The sequence below is a fragment of the Rhinopithecus roxellana genome, chromosome 4, assembly GCF_007565055.1.
Source record: "Rhinopithecus roxellana isolate Shanxi Qingling chromosome 4, ASM756505v1, whole genome shotgun sequence".
Classification (NCBI taxonomy): Eukaryota; Metazoa; Chordata; class Mammalia; order Primates; family Cercopithecidae; genus Rhinopithecus; species Rhinopithecus roxellana.
In genome coordinates this window covers 50,888,833-50,909,938 of record NC_044552.1, presented here as the reverse complement: position 1 = coordinate 50,909,938, position 21,106 = coordinate 50,888,833, and the positions used below count along the sequence as shown (strand labels likewise).

Genomic DNA, 21,106 nt, shown 5'->3' with positions numbered 1-21,106 from the left:
ATCTAACCATGATGATATAAAAGTTACCTGGTATTCATGTTCCTAATCCCAATAAAGCAATCAGGAGAGGAGGCATGGATTTTCAATACGTATCAAACAAGGTGAAGCTCCTTGTTACATGCTCTGAATAACAATGTATTATTCATGATTTTTGCTAAGTAAAATCATAATAAAAATATTCTTTCCAAAGAATTTAAGAAGAAAACAAGGAGAAGGCTACATTTCCCATTAACTGGATTTATTAACCAGGTTTACCAGATTACACATAGGGTGATGAAACCCAAGAAATGGCAGTCATTGAACTCCAGTCCTCCATCTCAGCCACATGTCAGTCAGCAAGTATGGCCAGCATATGCAGACTCAGAAAACGTGCTGCTTAGCCAGGTTAGTGAAACTGACACTAAGGAAGGCAGCCTTTGCTATGAGTGTAATGGTCAACAGCAGAGAGGACAATGATTTAAAAACAAAACAAGGGCTGGGTGTGGTGGCACATGCCTGTAATCCCAGCACTTTGGTAGGCCGGGGAGGGCAGATCACCGGAAGTCAGGAGTCCGAGACCAGCCTGGCCAACATGGCAAAACCCTGTCTCTACTAAAAATACAAAAATTAGCCAGGCATGGTGGTGCGCACCTGTAATCCCAGCTACTTGGGAGGCTGAGGTGGGAGAATCGCTTGAAATTGGGAGGCGGAGGCTGCAATGAGCTGAGATCATACTACTGCACCCCAGCCTGGGCAACAGAGTGAGACTTCATATCAAAAATGAAAATAAAAACAAAACAAAACATGAAGGTGAAGCAGCAATGATCAGATAAGTGCCTATTTAAAGTGTAGTATTTAACAAACTGAGGAGTAGTAGCATGAGAGAAGACCCAGGCAGATCCAGAGGAGCTACTGGTATAGGAAGGGTCTCTTCTGCCCCCATTCCTTTCCTTAGGCAGGGAGGAGGGAGAGGGAAACAGGTCAGTCACCAGCAGCAAACTGACAACCTCTTCTTGGATGGCAGGAAACTCCTTGGCAGCCAGACCCCCTAGGTGTTATATGTTCCCTGATTCAGCTTCATACTCTGGCTGACCCCAGGAAGCTACCTCTGAGGCATGCTCCCCTTTGAACCGTTACGATGATCCCCGAAAACCTGTGGCTCCTCAATCTTAACTACCCACCAAGGCTCACAACTCCAGAGCTTGAAACACATGTAGCATTCACCTGCTATGTCTTCAGAGAAGCAGCAGTTGGGAGGACACCATTTGCCCTTTCTTTTTTTTTTATTATTCATTTATTTATTTATTTTGAGACAATCTCACTCTGTCGCCCAGGCTGCAGTGCAGTGGCGTGATCTCCGCTCACTGCAACCTCTGCCTCTAGGGTTCAAGCGACTCTCCTCCAGGAGAATGTGATTCAGCCTCCAGAGTAGCTGGGACTACAGGCGCACAGCACCACCCCCGGCTAATTTTTGTAATTTCAGTAGAGACCAGGTTTCACCATATTGGTCAGGCTGGTCTCGAACTCCTGACCTCAGGTGACCCACTTGCCTCGGTCTCCCAAAGTACTGGGATTACAGGAGTGAGCCCGGCTCTACCCTTTGACCCCTCCCAGGTTGGACCATCTTGCTACTCCCTCCAGTTGTTTTTGCCTTGATTTCACAGAACAAGAACAGGCTCAATAAAGCATATGTCCACGTGGGGAACTGTCAGTCGGTCTTCCTTTCTTGCACTGTACACACTAAACTCACCCAGCATTTCTCTCATGGCTTGCTTTCTTTGGCTTCAGAGGGACATGTCCTCCACACCCTCCCCACTAGTTATGCTATGGTAACAGAGGGTGTTACTGTCAGTCCGGCAGAACTGGTTGTTCTTAGAAGTCATTCAGGGAAATGGCTGGCCCCAGGGACTTTAAGGGGATGCTTAACACCTTTTGTTCTCAGCTTTGGGCCTTGGAAAGAAAACCAGTTCCCACTTAGCAACTAACATGAGACTGTTACATATTTTGTATGAACATATATATCACGAACAATAAACACACACAAATCTCCCTCTTTTTTAAACTTAAACCTCTGATTTACACTTTGCTTTATTCATTTTCCCACAAATATTCATCTTTCCAAACTGGCACGTATTCATCCTCCCACACTGCAGAGTGCTTCCCAGGCACCTGATCCGAATTCCAGCCCCAGGTAGAGAATCCTTAGGATCTAGTCAATCTGTGGTGGTCCTAACCCCCTCTCTGGTGACCGGTTCAGGCAGGGGCATATAAAGCAATTGTGGCCAGTGAGTTCTGAGGGATGACAGCTGGCAAAGAGCTCTGGGAAACGGCTTCCTTATGCTTAAAACCACACAAATGAAACATTTTTTCTTCTTCCTCTGAATGTGCTGCTTGGAGCTGCTGCAGCCATCCTACAACTGTGTGAGGTGGGGGACCCACTCTGAGGACAGAGCTGCTGATACCTGGAAGTGGCAAAGTAGAAAATGACAAGAACAAGGATCCTTGGTTACATCATACAGTCCCTGAAATAACTATGGAATTGCCCCAACTGGTAATGCAAGCTAATACTTTTCATTATTATTTTAGCCATTTAGAGTTGGAATTTTTGTCCCTCACAGCTAAAGTAAGGCACTATCTCAAACCAAGCACATACAGATGGATCTATAACTTACTCTTTTTTGTTCAACTGGCCATACACTAATTTACATAACCTGTCCCCTACTGACAGGCATCCAGATGATTCCTTGAAAAATAATGCTGTACTGAGCATCCTGATATACATCACTGCATAACTGATCAAGGCTAGCCATAGGATAAAGTATGAGGAGTAGAACGGCTAGGTAAAAGGACATGTGCATTTTAATTCCAACAGAAGGCAAAACAGCCTTTCAGAGAGGCTGTACCAATTTTGACTTTCTCCATGCCTTCACTATTACCACAGGTGACATGAAACCTATTATTTCATCTCTGCCATGCTAATAGACTAAGTCCTTTTGTTATTTCTTTTGTATTTTAAAAATCATGAGAAACTGAGATTCTTTTTGTCTGTTTAAAAGCCATTTCTAGTTTTTCTGTGAATCTTTCTGTGAGCCTAAGAAGTTCTTTCTTTACAGAAAAGACTTTAAAGACATTTACAGATGACATCAAAAGAAGGCAATATGGAGCTGATTTACTCTCCAAAAGATACAGCAAGTAAGGTTCAGGTGCATATTTACTAGTGAGTTAACATGATATGAAATGAGAAGACCTTAAAAAGCGTAAATTAAAATTGTAAAAGCGGACGAGTTTTAAACTCCTATTGCACCTCTGCATTTTGGAAATTAGTTTTTCTTAGAGACTGCCAAGAATTGAGAAAAACATGCCACCAATAATGGTGAGATCTATAGTATTCTCTGGCTACAAGCTTTACAGCATATTTTTAAACTCCAGTTAAAATCAACAGAGGACCAGCCACAGCAGGTGTCTCTGTCAGAGACTTCTCCAAATCCCTTGTTATCCAGGATAAAGTTTTGGACTTATCATAGAAAATACTAACATGTTCTAGTATCTCCTCATGCAATATTTACAAGTGACTACAGGCAGGGAGTGACGCCGCAGAAGGTAAGCAAAACCAAAAACCACCTCACCTCGGGGGCCAAGCAATGCCTTGAAATAGGTACTAAGTGATGCATCAAAATGTTCCATTTTAAAACCTATTAAGAAAAAAAAAGATACTGATTAATCTCTACTCAAAATGTTTTTTATACATTTTTTTTTCATAAAATAATAAATTCTTTTCAAAGAATATGCTACGGGCAAAGTTAAGTTCAGTTCCATAGGTTAAAAGAATTTTTTTAATACACAAAAGTGACTTTTGTGCTAGATCTCAGTTGAAGAATAAAAGGAAAGACACAATTCTGTGAATTCACTTTATAAATGAAGTGCCAGTTTTCTGAATTTCTTTTCTCAGTTCCATAAAAACTCTTGCCGTGAAGCTGAAATCTCAGTGGGGAAAAAAGTGGAACTAACTGGAATGAGAGGTGGCAGACAGGAAAAGATCCTGTCTGGGCAACAACTGAGGACTTGAGGTAAGACAAGGAAGAGCCATATCAGGGAACAGAACGCCACAGTGACGAGACAGTTTTTTCCACTTGTTACTTTTATCAATTATTATTTTACAGTACTTCATGTCTACAGTAAAAAACTTCAAATATTAAAAATGAAAAAAGGGGCAAAAATCTCATTACTTCCCTCAACCGCAATCCCCAAGCCATGCATCACAAGGAACCTAATGGTAACATTTCTTCAGTATACTTCAGCGATTTCTCCTCTTTTGAGCACAAAGAGGTCATGCTAAATGGATGTTTTCACAATTGTGGGTTGCAACCCATTAGTAGATGATCATGTCAACTTAGCATTACAAATAATAATTGATCATAATAAAGAATCAGAATGCTTTGCTCTTAGTGAGAATGAATATAGTTTCATAAAACTTTAGTATTACTATATCATATTTATAAGTATAATATACTCAGCTGTGATGTAAAATATATTCTTACTGTGGGGATCACAGTTAAAAAAAACTTAAAAAAACACTATTATATATAGAAGTGTGTATACATTACTTATTTTCACTTAATAAAACATCTTGAATGGCATACAAAACCCGGGAGGCGGAGCTTGCAGTGAGCTGAGATCCGGCCACTGCACTCCAGCCTGGGTGGCAGAGCAAGACTCCGTCTCAAAAAAAAAATAAATAAATAAATAAATAAAACATCTTGGAGATACCAGTTAAAGATTTACCTCCATCTTCTAAGATTCTGTAGCTCCCAACCTTCCCCAATTTAAGATTTATATTTAGAGGGTAGCTCATCAACTTTTCATAAGCATACTGACTATATTTAGTATATTAAAGACATACATTTCCAACTTTCCTGGCCATTCTTCTTACAGGAACAATCATCAATATTATAACTTCCAAGGGCAAAGGCAGAATTGATTTTATTAACTAAGCTCTTAATCATTTAGCAACACTTCTCTTCCTTGGCTTGTAACACTGAAGCGTATGTATTCTCTGGCTAATTTTAAATTACTTTATCCATGAAATTATCTAATGGTTGTAGTAGTTACAATTAGGTCAGTCCAGATGAGAAGGGACGTAGAGACAGGAGGAGCCATCAATGACACTTTCAAAGTAGTTAACAGGGTTCTGTCCTGACAGCTTTCCTGCCCAAGGGTGATTGGGGAGGGTGCTGACACCAACTCATGGCTGGAAATGAAGGCACCAGCTCCCCATCTGTCCCATCTGCCAATAACCAGGTCAGCCACCTTTGCCTCTCAATAGTTACACAACCTTAGTACAAGATCACTTCTGCAATCCAACAACTAAAATTTTAACATACAGTAGTCCCCTGAATCCACGGTTTTGCTTTCTGAGATTTCAATTACCTGCAATCAACCACAGCCTGAAAATACTAGGTGGGAAATTCCAGAAATAAACAATTCATAAGTTATAGATTGCAAACTGTTCTGAGTAACGTGATGAAATCTCCTGCAGTCCCACTCCATCCTGCCTGGGATGGGAATCATCTCTTTGTCCAGCGTATCTTCACTGTAAACACTTCTTCACCCTCGAGTCATTTTATAACCTTCTGGGTTATCAGATCAACTGCCTCAGGATCGCAGTGCTCATAGTTCAGATAACTTTTATTTTACTTAATTGTTCTATTTTTTTATCGTTGTTGTTAATCTCTTACTTTGCCTAATTTATAAAGTAAACTTTATTACAGCTATATATGCATAGGAAAAAACCCACTATATACAATATAGTGTTTGGTACTATCTGCAGATTTAGGCTTCCATTCTAGGGGTCTTAGAATGTACTCCCTGATGATGAGGGGGTACTAATGCACTGTATTCCTAAGAAAGGCCATTTTTTGTCCTAAGCCATTTTCCTGCCCTAGATTGAACCACTTCAGGAGAGACAAGAAATTCTAGAAAATCCTGGTGCTGAAGAGAATAGGTTTAGCCTTACACTTCGTAAAGAGAATTCCTCTTTAAAACACAGTTAAATAAGAAATGTTTTATCTTTTAAAGGCTATTAAAAGTTCTGCCCAAGGTGGGTTCAGGAAGGGCACTGGCTAAAAGATAATCTGGCTGTGTCTAATTTTTCAACTTCTATTGAAAATCATCTAGAAAATCCAAGTTTTGGAAGACAACCATCATGATTTTGTGACACTGAAATCACACTAACACAATTTAATTTCATCTATGATGTATGGTGGGCCGTGTATATCGAGGTCACAGGGTTCCCTGCTCCCCACTGGCTGTATCCCAAACAGCCAAATGAAAGGAAGTCAGAAGGAACAAGGTCATAAAGGCTATGACTAACGGACTGAATAACTGATAGACAAGCTGCTCATTGGGGACAGATACCTTCCTCCAAGGCATTTTAAAACCTAGATTCTATTACCTAATGTGTAATATTAACTTACTTACTTATGGGTCATATTAAATGTACAATAATCAGGTATTAAGCATGAAGGGACTTTAAGCAGGTTCAATGCTAGACTCTTTATAAGAAACTAGGGTTTGAAACCCCCCAATTTTTTTTCACTTATTAGCAACGTGACCTTGGACAAATTATTTAATCTTTCTGAAAAATGGGGAAAAGACCAAAGCAACTGCCTTTAAGTTTAAGAAGATTAAATAAGGTAATATAAATAAGGCCCTTACAGCTGTGTCTTGGCATGTAGGAAGCCTTCAATAGATGTTTCTGAATGTATGTCTGCCACAGGATTGGCTCCATGATGAATACTGTCAACCACCCACGGCTGTCTCTGCTTCTCAGCAGGGGCACTGCTGGCATTCCAGTGGAAACAATCAATGTCCTGTGCATTGTGGATCATTAATTGTCCTTGGTCCCTGTCCACTAAATGCCATCAGTGAGCCCCAATCATTCTGACAACCCACAATGTCCACTTGCATGTCCTAACACCCCCCTAGAGAGACAGCAAGAGAAGGTGGGGGCAAGGCAGGGGTGGGGGGGAGCTGATAATATATCAAGAGAGGAACTTGTCAGAAACAGATATTACCCAAACATGAAAGACAAAACTAAAAGGAATGTACTAATTAAATACACAACTATCTAACACCTACTGTATATTAATACAAAGGATTGCCAAAATAGGGATAAACATAAAGGAGCACACCTAGTGACCTAGAAAAAATCAGACATTCATAACGGGGAAAAGAAGATACAGTAAAGCAAAAACAAAATCCAGTTTGCAAATGAGCAGACAGTAGAATGATGCATACGAATATAAGCTGGATATATGTTTAAAACCATGCTGTAACAAAATTCAAACGACAGTATTCTGAGATCAAACAGGAGGAATATGTCTAACAAAAATAAGGGAATCAATCATTTCACTTAATTAAGAGATCTTTCAGAGGGCTGTAGCCAGGGTCAGTTTCTATGTAAGGAGGAAATAGAGAAGCTGGAAACAAGAGTGAAGAAAGGTTTCAAAGTGAAAATACAGATTGGTGGGGCAGGAGTGGAGAGGGATAACAGTAGTGGCCCCGGAAAAATATGAAGCCCAGGAATTGCGATAAATGACCTATTACCATAAGGACAAATGCCTAGGACATAGTCCAATTTGAGAATCTAGGCTAACATCATGGCAACAGAAAAGCAGCTTGATTAAACATAAGGTAAAATTTCAGTCCAAGAGTACTGAACCAGCAGCAGGCTACCAAAAGAGACTGTGGAATTTAGTATTTGGAGATATTGAAGAATCCTGTTACAAGCCATCTGTCCCAAATAATCTGAGTCTAAACCATCTTGAACAGAGGCTGCGGAAGCTGGCAGGCACAGGAGCACTCTTTCGACCTTATAAAATGAAACGTGTTCTCTACAAAAGCACATGCAAGAAACAATTTTTGTCAAAAATGGTACATCTGTTCTTAGACTGCATTTCTTCTCGGCTTGAGAATTTTTCTCCTAGGTTTGCAGAACTTTTCACAATCAAACTTAGGAATATACTGAAATAGCCAGCAAAACATTCTCTAAAAGAACAGATACATGGGAGGAAATGATAATTTTCAAATTATTGTTCCTGCTTATTGTTTCTGAAATGACTACAGTGAAAAGGGAGAAGGGGTAGGTAGAGGTAGCCCCTGGACAACGGGCCCTATCAGGAGAGTCCTGATCCGTGGATCCCAAGCTTGATTCTGGGCTGGACTCTGGCATGTTTAATATTTCCCCCAAACTCTCCCCTATCACACCCACAATTGGATATATACTGTAATCTTCTCAGGCAAGGCTGTTTGTTTCTGCACAGGTTACTAAGAGACATCTTCACCAAAAGCTTCATCATTTACTCAATACAACATCATGTTTGCCAAGGCAGCCCCATAACTAGTGTCCCTCAATACCATGTACTCACTTTTCATTCATACCACACACTTACCAAGTGCCTGCCACCCGCCAGGCATGGAGGCCCGAAGGCCCTGGGATTGCAGGCTGGTGAGAAACACCATAAACATATACTAATTACAGACAGAAACACATGTACAATATGATATGCAAAATAACTGTTAGCAAGAAAAAATAAAGCAGAATAAAGGGGCTGGAATCATGGAGTGGGAATTTATTTTTGAAAACATAAGAGAAGGCTGCCTGAGAAGGTGGTAACAGAGCAGAGCCTGAAGGGTGACAGCAAGCCACATGCCTACCAAGGGAAAGGGTGTTTTATTTAGAGGCACAAATGAGCACAATGGCCCTGGGGCCATGGCTAGGCTGGCATGCACAAGGACCAGAGGCCACAACAGGAGTGGGCAGCACCATGGGAGGCCTTCTGTCCTCCACTCCCTGCCTGGTGCCTAGGCCTTGCTCAGCAATAGACAGAGGTCAGTCACGAGATACACCTTGCAGAGAGCATGTGGCCAACGGGCTAGGAACAGAAGACGGTGCCAATCCTTATCTACTCACACTGCCACCATCTCCTAACCTCCTTCCCGCAGCCCTCCTGCCAGCAACATGCCCTTTTCATTCCCATCTTCCTTGCTGAGCCTCATCTGCTATGCCACATGAACAGTACAAAGGTCTCAGCAAATGAATTCTTCATCACCAGGCAAGGCTGGCCTGCCCTGTTAAGTAAATTGGGCACTTGCTGAGTGGTCTGTGGGCTGAGCTATACTCTTTTGTACTAAAGGAATGGGAGGCAGAGGGCCATGCAAAACTCTTGACACTTTGCCAAGTAATCTGGATTTATGGGAACGGCATGACCTACTTCACAAAAGATGCCCAATCACACTGCCAGGTCTGCGGCTGGCCTCACTGGTGCAGTTTCCCATCTTCTGAGCTACGTGGGCCAATGACATAACATTTCAATAACCCGCATCACACTACAGGCAGCCTGGGTGAGCTGGGTCAAGTGGGAACACAGCTGCTCTGTACAATTGTACTAGCAGGGACCAAGCCCAGGCACTAGGCTCCGTGGAAAAGGAGCTTTAGTCCTACATGCAGCAAAAGAATAAGCTATTCTTTGATCTGGCTGGTTCCCCACACACTGACAGGAAAACGGACAGGGCTGGGAGTGGTCAACATGTCCCAGGAACAAGACCACGATGACACCAAGCCAAAGCATCGATTCCCATCCTCTTTAACCAGGAGTCTCTGACCTGCACTCAACCTAGGGGGCTTCCCAGAATTACAGGTCACAACAGAGAGTAGTAATAGGGCCCAGTGAAAAAAAAATCCCAACAAAAAAGATCTCCCAAAGCTATTCACTAGTTCAAGAGACATGCACAGAAAATAATGACAGTAAAAATGGATTATGGGCAGGTAAATTAGAACCACTTTTAAAGAATTCCTTTTTAGCGCACATTTTCCAAAAGACACTCCTAGTTTAAAAAGCCACTTCCCATTATAAAATTCTGGAGTGTTTTTGGTAACCATGCAACTTTATTATAATCGTGTCTCATTTTAAGTATCTCACTACAAAAAACTGATTGGAGCTGATCATTCTCTTTATAAACTACCCTATATTTAAAGATACAGCTGAAAGGAGCATGACAGTGTAAGGGAGTTCAGCACACCTTCATCTGACTCACCCCCACTACCATGGATCCGTTCTGTGCTCCTGGCTAGTTCCTTCCCCATGTACTATACTAAGTGTTGTAGAATTTTAGGATCCTTGGGCCTGAATTCGAGAGAGAGACTGGAACTACCACAGCCTGGAATACAAAAATCTGGAAATACTAACACGAGCAGAACACAGAGCAAAACCCAAAGCCCTAAAGAGAGTCCTGCTCATGTGGAAAAGCCATCTGTCCACTGCTCAGCTCCCTCCATGGGCAAGTATATGCCCAGGCGAATCATATGTGGGAGGTTAAGTCAACATCAGTGCTCACTTTGAACTAATAATCAAACTAGGTGCTAGAAGCATGCTTGAAAAAAGACACTACAATAAGCTTTACAGCAAATCAGTCCCCCTCCTCCTCCTTTCCACTTGGCTCCCAAGGACAACAGAAGAGGAGGGAATGGGGGTTGGTGGCAACAATGGAAGGAGGTGGTTGGGGTTAATGAGGAGAAGGCACAGTCACAATTCTCAAGGTGAAGTATATGTCTCCAGGAGAGTGCAAATATTAAGCATCTTGGCCATTTCTACCTGGAGTAGGAGAGAGTGAGAAAGCTGCCCAGCAAAGGAAAAGTACTGGAATCTTAAGGCAAATCTGTTTTAAAAGGTATCAAGATTTTTAAAAATATGTATTATAGTAAAGAGCTGGTATAAGAATTATATTAAAGAAAAGTTTATTTCCTAAACCCACAACCAGGCTGTTTGCTGACTCTAAAGCAGTAAAGATCTTTTTAGGGCCAAGTCTTGGTTTGTTTGGCTTCTAAGGCAGCAGTCAGCTTGCTTTGAAAGCTCCCTTTCCTGTGAAATCAGTCAAGTCACATTCCTTTTGATTTAAAAAAGTTTAGCTATTGTCTAGCTTAACTTCATCATATCCTGCTTTACTTTTTTTAATGGTTATTGTTCACCTAAAAATGAGTCAGCTGAGTTTACAAACTCATGTACTGCAAGGGATCAGACTGCGATTTCCTTGTATTTTCTCTTCTCTCATTCCCATCCATCACTTTTATCAGTCAAATCGTGTTAGGCAGGCATGGGAACATTCTTCAAGTTGGTTGCCAGTTACACAAAATGAAAAATTAAACGGTGCTTTAATTTGGTAGTCACAACCCTGATTCTAGAATTTTTTAAAAAGATTTTTCTAGGTTGGGAAAATCAGCTCCCAAATAAAACCACACCTTGCTTAGGAATGTTAAAACACAAAATGTCATGAAGACCATAAAGGAAAGAACATCCAAGTACTAACAAGCTTTAGAAATGAAAGTAACCTGACAACAGAATTCATGTTAAAGTGTTGGCATTTAAATAAATGATAACTCTGGATTAAATCTTGGCTCAAAAAGACCTACCACACCAACAGTGGTACATCTGATTGCGTACTATCATCCTAACACTCTGAATCTATGCTTATTGTCTTTCTTCCCCCCACAGAATTCCTATACTTTCTAACCTCCATTCTAAGGACATAACAAACTCTTGTAATTCTCTGACAAAGTCATTTTTCCTGCCATGTATCATACATGGAGGAAAAAACCACAGCCCTATTTGGGGTTCTAGATTAGTAACTGCAAAACTGGGGCACTGATAGGTTCTACAAAGCACTGCCACAGGTTAGCTCCACAGCTGAAGAAGGCAGAACAACTTCATTCTGGTATAATGGATAATTGGAGGGGAAACTTTTAAATGTTGCAACAATCAAATTGTTTTACAAAAATAAGTTTAGGGTCAAAACAGAAGCCTCCACTTCCTGCTCTTTGGCTGCCACCAGTTAATTAAAAAGCACTTTTTAACCATCGCTGGAGAAGGACATCCTTCTAACGTGGCGGAAGAGTCACACCAGTGGCTGTTATCTGTGGTCCTTTCTCCCTGTCCTCTTGCCTTCATTTCCAACCTTTTCTCCAAGGCCCAAATGAAGTGTTACAAAGCCTACCTCCACTCCGCTGCCCCTCTTGTTGCTGTCTAGACAATTCATTTAGTATACAGCAACTTCAACTTTTATATGAGCTAGATACTTCTGTGTTCAGTTATTATGGGAACAAATTGCAACTCCTGAGAGTCCAAACTCTTTAACAGCAAGTACTCCAAGCTGTCCTATGAGTATAATAATCATCTATTTTGGTGATAGTATAAATGAGGAGATACACCTGTTATTACAAAATAAAAAGAAAAGAAAATGGCACAACTGACTCCACAATGGCAGCATCTTAAAACACGCACTAAATCCTAGTTACAGATGACATTTCCTCGGGGAAAACTTTCTCAGTGCTAGTTATCTGGAACTCTAACAGAGATGCTCTCTTCTCATCTACTACATGATCAGTAAAGGCACTTTGTAAAGTGTGCACCCATAAAAAACAAAAACAAAAACATGCACGTACACACACACACACACACACACACACACACACACACACAAAACCTCTTAAACATTCAAGGGAATTTCTTTTCCACTGGGAGACAAAGATGTATTCTAGTCTTGAAAGGCAATACACAAATACACTTGATCTTAAAAAACTCAGATACAGAAAATTTTTTCAGCAGTTGGTAGGGGGAGGGTAACAGATTTTAGAACTTTATTCTAGGGGAATTCTTATTCACAGCTAAAGACCAAAGGTAGTCAAGTTCAAAGTTCTTCCCCCAGTTCTCAGCAGAGTCAAGACAAGGACCACTTACAACAATTCACAAAACAAACGAGCATTCAGAAAAGGGTTCATGACTATAGAAAATTACTCTTGTAGAGTTTTATCATCTTAAAGCTGCCAACTTAATTTTCTTTTGAAACTAGAAGAAGTGGTGATAACTTTTAATTGGGTGAAGCACTGTTATTTGGAAGAAGACAACCATAATTCACACACAATGCTCCTTGCTGGTGGGTGAAGGCCAGATTGCTGCAGCTGGACTCAGAACTCCACTTTCACATAGAACTTTGCTGACAGTAACTAATTAATGTCCACAAGGCTGCAGTGAAGCAAGGTAAAAAATCCATCAGGTGCAGGAGTCAGTCATCCTCGTGACTGATTTTATTTCTGTGTGTCCAATGATTCTCAGAATGACTGCTCTTCAGGCTACCAACCATTTGAAAGGCAGTTGACTCACTGAGTTAACAACTGTTTAATGAGTGTCTACTTTGTGTCAAGCAGTATTGCTTGTGAGGAACAAGACAGTGACAGAGACAGACATGACCTCTGCCACAGTACAAATTAGTAAGCAGTGTGCAAAGACATCTGTGGCTCAACCACTTTTGGGTGGTAGTGGTTAGGAACACACAATCTGGAGCCAGAGATCCTGGGTTCAAATCCCTGCTTCACCACTTACTAGCTGTGTAACCTTGGGCAAGTTACTTAACATTCTGTGCCTTAGTTTATTAGACTGTAAAATGAGGGTAATTACATTAACTTCCTCATGTGATTAAATGAGTTAAGATATGTGAAATGTTTAGTGTGTGACACAGCAAGTGCTGTAAAAATGTTTCTATTATTATCATCATTACAGAGACCTTTGACAATGATCAATTTCATATTTAATGTTTATGGAAGAATTTTGCTAAGGCATAAACTGGAGTTCCCTGCAAGGTCCATGGGCAGTGAAACGTGCTCACATCCATACCTCATAGCTCTGTTATTCTCTATTTGGCATGGACTCACATGCTATAATGACACTTGTGAATCTGGGGATTTGTAAAAGACTCTAGATAAATTCCTCTGAAATGTCAAGGAGATGCTGGTGATTGACTTCTCTAGCAGACCAGTGTCTATCCCAACCTTATTACAGAGCAGAAATAAATCTGCATCTGATAAGCCTTTTTTTTTTTGTACTCCTGGCAACTAGCATACAATAGATGGCCAATAAACTTATTCATTTACCATAACTGAAAAGGGGGCTGAGTTGCCAAAGGTCACAGAGGTTGGGTAGAGTCAGAATTTGAACCACGTCTCCAACTCTGTTGCCTACCATTCTTAAAATACCCCATGTAGTCTCTCAAGAGTACATCTTCACGTATTTACATAAAAGATGGTGACAACATGTGTTAGTATTGCCTGAATTCATATAGTTTTATGAGAAAAAGATACAGAACTATGTAGTTTTAAAATAACATTATCAAGTTAAAAAAAAAAAGTTGTTTGGAACAAGATGTTTGGTAACAGAGTCCTTTAAGATCTCTGTAATTGAGACCCAGATGGGAAGTAAAGGGGCAGCAATCCTCCCTGACCTCATTTTCATACTCTCATCATCACTTCTACTGTATCTCAATCAGTGATAAAATTACAGGCTTATTTTTTAAGTGCTGTGATTATCAGTTATACTGTAATTATCTGTTCTTCTGTCCACATCCCTTTAGGCTCTAAGCTCTTCAGGGGCAGAGCCTCTGGTGTTCCCATTTTATCGCTAGAGTGCCTGGATCTGTGCCTGACCAATTGTTGACTGCTCACTGAAACTATGAGTGAATAAATGAATAATGACTGGATCAATGAATGAATGAATGACTTTCTAGAGTTTCATATCAACGGGCTCTCAAATCTGGCTGCATCTTAAAATCACCTAACAGCTTTAAAAACAGGTTTCTGGGATCCACTCCTAGAAATTCTAATTCAATAGATGCTAGGAAATATCTTTTTGAAAAGATCCTTAGGTAATTCTGGGGAACAGCCTGCTTTGGGAACCAATTCTATATACATAAATTTAGCTTTTGGATGCTTACTAAAATCCCCTGCTGCCCTTTAATTTTTATCACCCAGATGGTATCCATGTACTATATTACAGAGATAGAGCCTAGACTAGGATGATGATCTCGAGGACAAGTTATTTTTTATTCCAACAAATTCTGCAGCAATTCCCTGTTTCCTCTAATTCCACCAGCTGGGGGGAGGGGATGTGCGGGCCGGGGGGACAATAATCATATTTTTTCAAACCATCTCTCAAGCTAAAATAAAACCTCCTATCAAGGTAGAGATCAGTTCTCATATTTTCCAAACACTATGTGACATGGTACACATCACACATAATAAGCATGCATTAATCCATCCTGCACCTGCACCTGTAGAAATATTACTATCAGTAGAGGAGATCCTTAACACCATTACTACCAGGAGTCAACAGTGGCCAAGTCTATAAAGCTCTGTGAAAACAAGGAACACATCTGCCTTGCTCCCTGTAATCCCTAGTAGCTGTTCTTGGGACACAGAAGGAATTTAGTAACTCCCTGTTTCATCATATTGAACTGGGGCAGTATGGAACACTGCTGACAGGCTGCTGCTGCTGCCAAATCAAACGCTTGGCCAAGGGCAATTTCATACATTCCTTGGAAGGAGGCAAAATGGGTGACAGGAAGAACCTGAACACTAGTTGAGAAATGTGGGCTCTGGCTCTATTATCATCAGTCCTAAACTGAGCTGCTTCCTATTATATTCGTTTCATTACCTAGACTACGTGACCTCAAGCTTTCTTCAAGTAAATATTGTATCTATGGGAGGCAGAGTCTAAGATGCCCCCAAAGATTTTGGTACAACTGATACTTACACCCTTATGTAGTGCCCTTCCCCGATGAACCAGGGTTGGGTGTGTGACCAACAGAATAAAGCTAAAGGGATGGTATGTCGCTTCTGAGATTAGGTGCTAACAGATGTTGTGGCTTCTCCCTCTAGGGAGAGGACAATGTGGCAAGAAACAGGCCGCCTGCCAATAGCCACCTGAATGAGCTCAGGAGCAGATAGATCCTCTGGCCTGGTCAGCTTCAGATGAATGCAGCCTCATGAAAGACCCTGAGACAAAATCACCCAGCTAGGCCTTGCTGGGACTCCTGACCCTCAGAAAATGTGTGTGATAGTAAATGTTTCTGCATTTTCAGGTGGTAAATTTGGGGGTAACTTGTTAACAATAGATAAAAGGCTTAGAAATTAACAAGGTCAGTGGGGTTGGAAGAAGAGGTTCTTACAAGTCAATTCTACTTCCTCTTGTGAGCCTTCCTTTTGGTTACTACACATAATTAAGGCACCAATTACAAGCATGGCCTAATAAAATATAAACGCTCCCCCTTGATTTAACTGGAACTGGGAAGAGAAGTGAAAAGGCTTATTATCTAAAGTATAGAATTTGGTTATGACAACAATACAACACTTTGTTACTAGCCTAAGACAAGGGATCTAACATTTACAAAGAGCCTACTATGCAGCCATCTTTTCAAAGACTCAATAAGGAATTATCCCTATTTTCTAGATGAGGAAACTAAAGTTCACAGATCTTAAGAAACTTGATGAAAACAACAAACTGAGCCAGTTAGTTAACTCTAGGTTTATATGGCTTAGGGTAGGCAACTCTCCGGTTTTTCTGGGGGGATTTCCTGGGATAAAAGGCTTTCAGTGATAAAATCAAAAAATTTTCGGGCACACCAGGAAGAGTTATGAGTTAATCACATTACTTACTGTTAAGTAGCTCACAAAGTTAAGTTACTTAAATTTGTAGCTGGTCCAAAACTTATGCTCTTTACAAGTATCACAAGTTGATTTTTTGGTTGATGTTAATTTGGAGACAGGGTCTTGCTCTGTTCCCAGGCTGGTCTGGTCTTGAACTCCAGGGCTCAAGCAATCTGCCTGCCTCGGCCTCCCAAAGTGCTAGGATCACAGGAGTGAGTCACTGCACCCAGCCAATCACACAGTTGATTTTAAAAAGTACATCTTAAAGCTATTATTTGGCAGCTTGTGATCTGCAACAAATTTCGAACTGTCACCTATTAAAAAGAAAACCACAAACCCCTCCAGGCTTTATCTCACATTACACACAGAAAAGACTATTGGGTTTTTTTCTGTGAAAGGGTAAATAATTGCTATTCATATGATACATACTAGCATGGAAATTTTTCAGCTTAAAGGATTCCGCAAATTTCTGTTCCAAAATAGCAACTGAGTCCACAAACGACACTGGTAACTCCCCTCTGTACCTCAATAGACTGTCCAGTGTGGCTAAATGAGCTGACAGGTGACTGGGTGGGCTCTTCACAGAACTTCACATCAAGTCTGGTGCTCTGGCAGGAGAGGTAGCAGTTAAACAATTTTCTCTTCTACAGAAGCCTAGAGACAGCCAATTGACACCACTGGAAACTTCAACATAAACAGTGTTCCTGTGGCTGTCATACCTGGTAGGTAAGCGAGGCAGTGTTGCCAAAACAGTTCTTTTTTAAAAAAAGACCCATGTAGTAACCACTGGAGTGGCTATAATCATAAAAACAGAAAATAACAAATACTAGCGAGTATATGGAGAAACTGAAATACTCAGGCGCTTGCTGCTGGTGGGACTGTCAAATGGTACACCTGCTATGGAAAATAGTATGGCAAGTCTTCAAAAACTGAAACACAGAATTACCATATGACCCAGCAATTCCACTCCTAGGTATATACCCAAAGAAATGAAAACATACATTCATTCCAAAAACTGTACACAAATATTCATAGTAACATTATTTATAATAGTCAAAAAGTAAAAACAACCCAAAAGTCGATCAACTGATGAATTAACAAAATGTGGTACATTCATACAATGGAATGTTATTCGGCCATTAAAAGGAATACAGTACTGACATTTGCTGTATCATGAATGAATCTGGAAAACATTATGCAAAGTGGAAGATGCCAGACACAAAAGGCCACAGATGATTCAATTTACATGAAATGTCCAGAATAGGCAGATCCATCAGTGGTTGCCAGGGGCTGGTGAAATGAAGGAATGGGAAGTGATTGATACTGTTTATGATGTTTCTTTCCAAGGTAATGACATTGCTCTGGAATTAGATATACTAAAAAATTAAAAATAAGAAAAGGAGAGGTACTTTAAAAAAAGGTTTAATATTTTATACATTCAAGCCCACTTCTAACAATCCACACTAAGGAAATAAAAGCAGATGTGCACTAAGATTGACTTATGATAGTCATCAGTGATATTTGTAACAAAAAGTGAAAGGTGGTTAGCCTTCAAGTATCCATCTAGAAGTAACCTTTTAGATGAAACCTTCTGTAACCTTTTAGAAGTAACCTTCTGCTACAGAAATTATAGTATAGGAATATAATTAAATATCATGCCATAATTCAAATGAAGTTATTGGGCATTTATTTTTGAGAAATGAAAACTTTATGTTCACATAAAAACCTGTACACAAATATTCACAGCAGCTTTATTCATAATAGCTAAAAACTAAAAACAACCAAGATACTCTCCGACAGGTGAACTGTTAAAACAAACCATGGTATATCCACACCACGAAACACTACTCAGCAATAAAGAACAAACTTGATACATACAACAATCTGAATGAATCTCTAAAGAATTAAGCTAAGTGAACAGGGCCATCCATTTATAAAACACTTTTGAAATGGCAGAACTATAAAGATGGAAAAGAGATTAACAAGTTGCCTGGGGTTACAGAGGGTGTGAAGGCAGGATGGAAGAGGATGTGGTTATAAAGGCCACATGTGCTGATAGAAATGTTCTGTATCTGGACTGTACTAATGTCAGTATGCTGGTAGTGATATTGCGCTACAGTCCTGTACAATGTCACCACTGGGGGAAACAGGGTAAAGAGTACTTGGGGTCTCCGTATTATTTCTTACAACTGCATATGAATCTACAATTCTCCCAAAAAGTTCAATTTTTTAAAAAAATCTACGACCACGAGAAAAACCAACAAGGCTGAGCATTTGATTTTTTAAAAATTCAATCAACTTCCCCAACCCAATCACATGTGGTGGTGACTTTTTTGGCACCTGTAACTGTAAAGGAAGGTTTGTGTAAGGCTTTACCTAAATGTTGGTGTTTCAACTACTCATTTTCACAGTGGTCCGATGAAGCTTCCCAGTACACATTTATTCATCCAGACTACTCAGGTGATCGGGGTACTGTTTTGATCAACCCAATGATCTAATTCACTTCAAGGAATCATACATCTCATAAAGAGGCCTGCTGTCAAACAGTAAGAAAATCATGAAAGATACCAAATAAAATCCTCCTGATTAAAATGTAATCTTTGATGATTCAGAGGCATTTTGTGATCTTGAGGTATTTCAGAGTCAGAATCATAAATGCCAAATCTCACTTTACAGTACTATAGATGAGTAGGCACAGATAATTGAGACAAAAGTCTATAAATGTATTATGACTCCACTGCTTTATATAAGTTCCTCCAGTTAGTTTCCTGGCCATTTTCCTTTCTAATACCTGGTATATAGAAAACTTAGTTTTATTTCATTTCTAAGATACGACGTCACTCTGTCTCCCAGGCTAGAGTGCAGTGGCACAATGATGGCTTACCACAGCCTCAACCTCCCGGGCTCTTGCAATTCTCCCACCTCAGCCTCCTGAGGAGCTTGTGACTACAGGCATGTGCCACCACTCCCAGCTAATTAAAGAAAAAAAATGTAGAGAAGGAGTCTCACTATGTTGCCCAGGCTGGTCTGGAACTCCTGGGCTCAAGCAATCCTCTCGCCTCAGCCTCCCAAAGTGCTGGGATTACAGGCATGAGCCACCATGCTCGGCTGGTAACTTAGTTTTAGACTGTCAGATTCCAAATGTTTTTGAAAATGAAAAATAATAAAAGTTTACCATACTATAAAAACAAAAAAACTGTACTTTCTTCCATCTTTTGGTTCATTTTCTTGTCAATGCACTGAGAAGCAAAAAAGGGTTAAGCAGCACTTTCACAATACGCAGTCACTATATGACTATAGCTTGCTAAAGAGTGATGCCACCACGCTTGTGCTCTGCTCTGGGCCTTTTGCTGCCTGTCACCAGCAAAGAGCTCTTCAATCCCCACAGCTCTTCAGAGCACAGAGGATGCTTCCCAGAAAAGGCTGAGGTGACGTCTTCTGTAACCTTCCTTGGAAATTATCCAGCAAGATTAGATCTCTTCTTGGCAATGCTTTTCCTCTTTTCACCAAGTGCTACATTCAACAAATGAGCCACTGTGTTTAAAACCTCCTTGGCAATCACTAAAGGTGAAATATTGAGAATTAAGTCCTAAGATGATTACATTTTAGTGGAACTGCAAGGATTTTAGCAAGTCACGTTAATGTAACTGAATATTCTGACTGGCTAATATGATTTTTCCTTCATTTCAATTCTCTGCAAGTACCAATATTCAACTCTAGGCTGTCATAGCCATTTAGCTGTAACAAAATGAAGGAAAGCTAGTGATCAAATTAACATGAAGTCAATTAGGTGCCCACCTACAGCCAGAACACCAAGGGAGAGATACCAACAGGTTCCAAAATGAAAATTAAGGACATAGTGAAGGAGAAACAAATACCTATTCCTGTACAGAAATTACAGAAATGCATTCCTGGAGAAGTCAATCACGTGAAAATTTTAGAAACAGAACTGAGATTGTAAAATGGCATATATAATCGTTTAACAATATGCCTTTACTGAGCAACAAATGTGTAAGGCACTATTGCAAATGGTAGGGACAGAGAACCTGGTCCTTTCCCTTTAGCTCAGAAATCTAGCTATTCCTCCAGTCATGACCCATATTTTCAGTTCATTTCAAAACACAGAAATTGATGTCTTATATCATAATTTGAGTGAAAAAAACATAAAAAGAAAAAAAAATCACCACAAATTAACAACAGCTTAACACACACCCAACCTTGAAAGGAAAGAACATTTTACCGGTCAGGGCCCGCTAGGGGATGGATATAAAATAGGACATAATATCCTACCTTGATTTGGAAAAGCTATCACATACTTCCTACACAAAATCCAATGAAAATAATTATTTGAAGAAAATTAATGTAACTACAGAAGCAGTGACATGTTTAAAATGTATTATGTTTTTCTGCAATGATTTTTTTTCATATACATGAACAATTTAATAAATTGCAACCGAGTTGGAGAAGAAAAGGAGAGGGTCTTGGCCAGCTTGTGCTGCTATAAAGAAAATACCACATGCCGCTAGATTAAACAACATTTACTTCTCAGGGTTCTGGAGGCTAGGAAGTCCACGATTAAGGTGCCAGCAAATTAGGCTC

At 40.2% G+C, this 21,106-nt stretch overlaps 1 protein-coding gene across 11 annotated transcripts in view; it reads right to left on the bottom strand.

Moving 5' to 3' along the window:
- Positions 1-21,106, bottom strand: part of ELOVL5 (ELOVL fatty acid elongase 5) — an 85,661-nt gene that overhangs the window by 30,264 nt on the left and 34,291 nt on the right. For 6 of the 11 annotated variants that reach the window (XM_030929518.1, XM_030929519.1, XM_030929526.1 and 3 more), the window contains exon 2: positions 3,606-3,671. In XM_030929518.1, the coding sequence (XP_030785378.1) occupies positions 3,606-3,663 (58 nt within the window). In that variant the 5' untranslated portion in view covers positions 3,664-3,671. Of the gene's footprint in view, positions 1-2,039; positions 2,442-3,605; positions 3,672-16,516; positions 16,862-21,106 lie in introns of those variants that run through there. The other 5 variants (XM_030929523.1, XM_010363993.2, XM_030929524.1 and 2 more) reach the window with 3 other exon arrangements.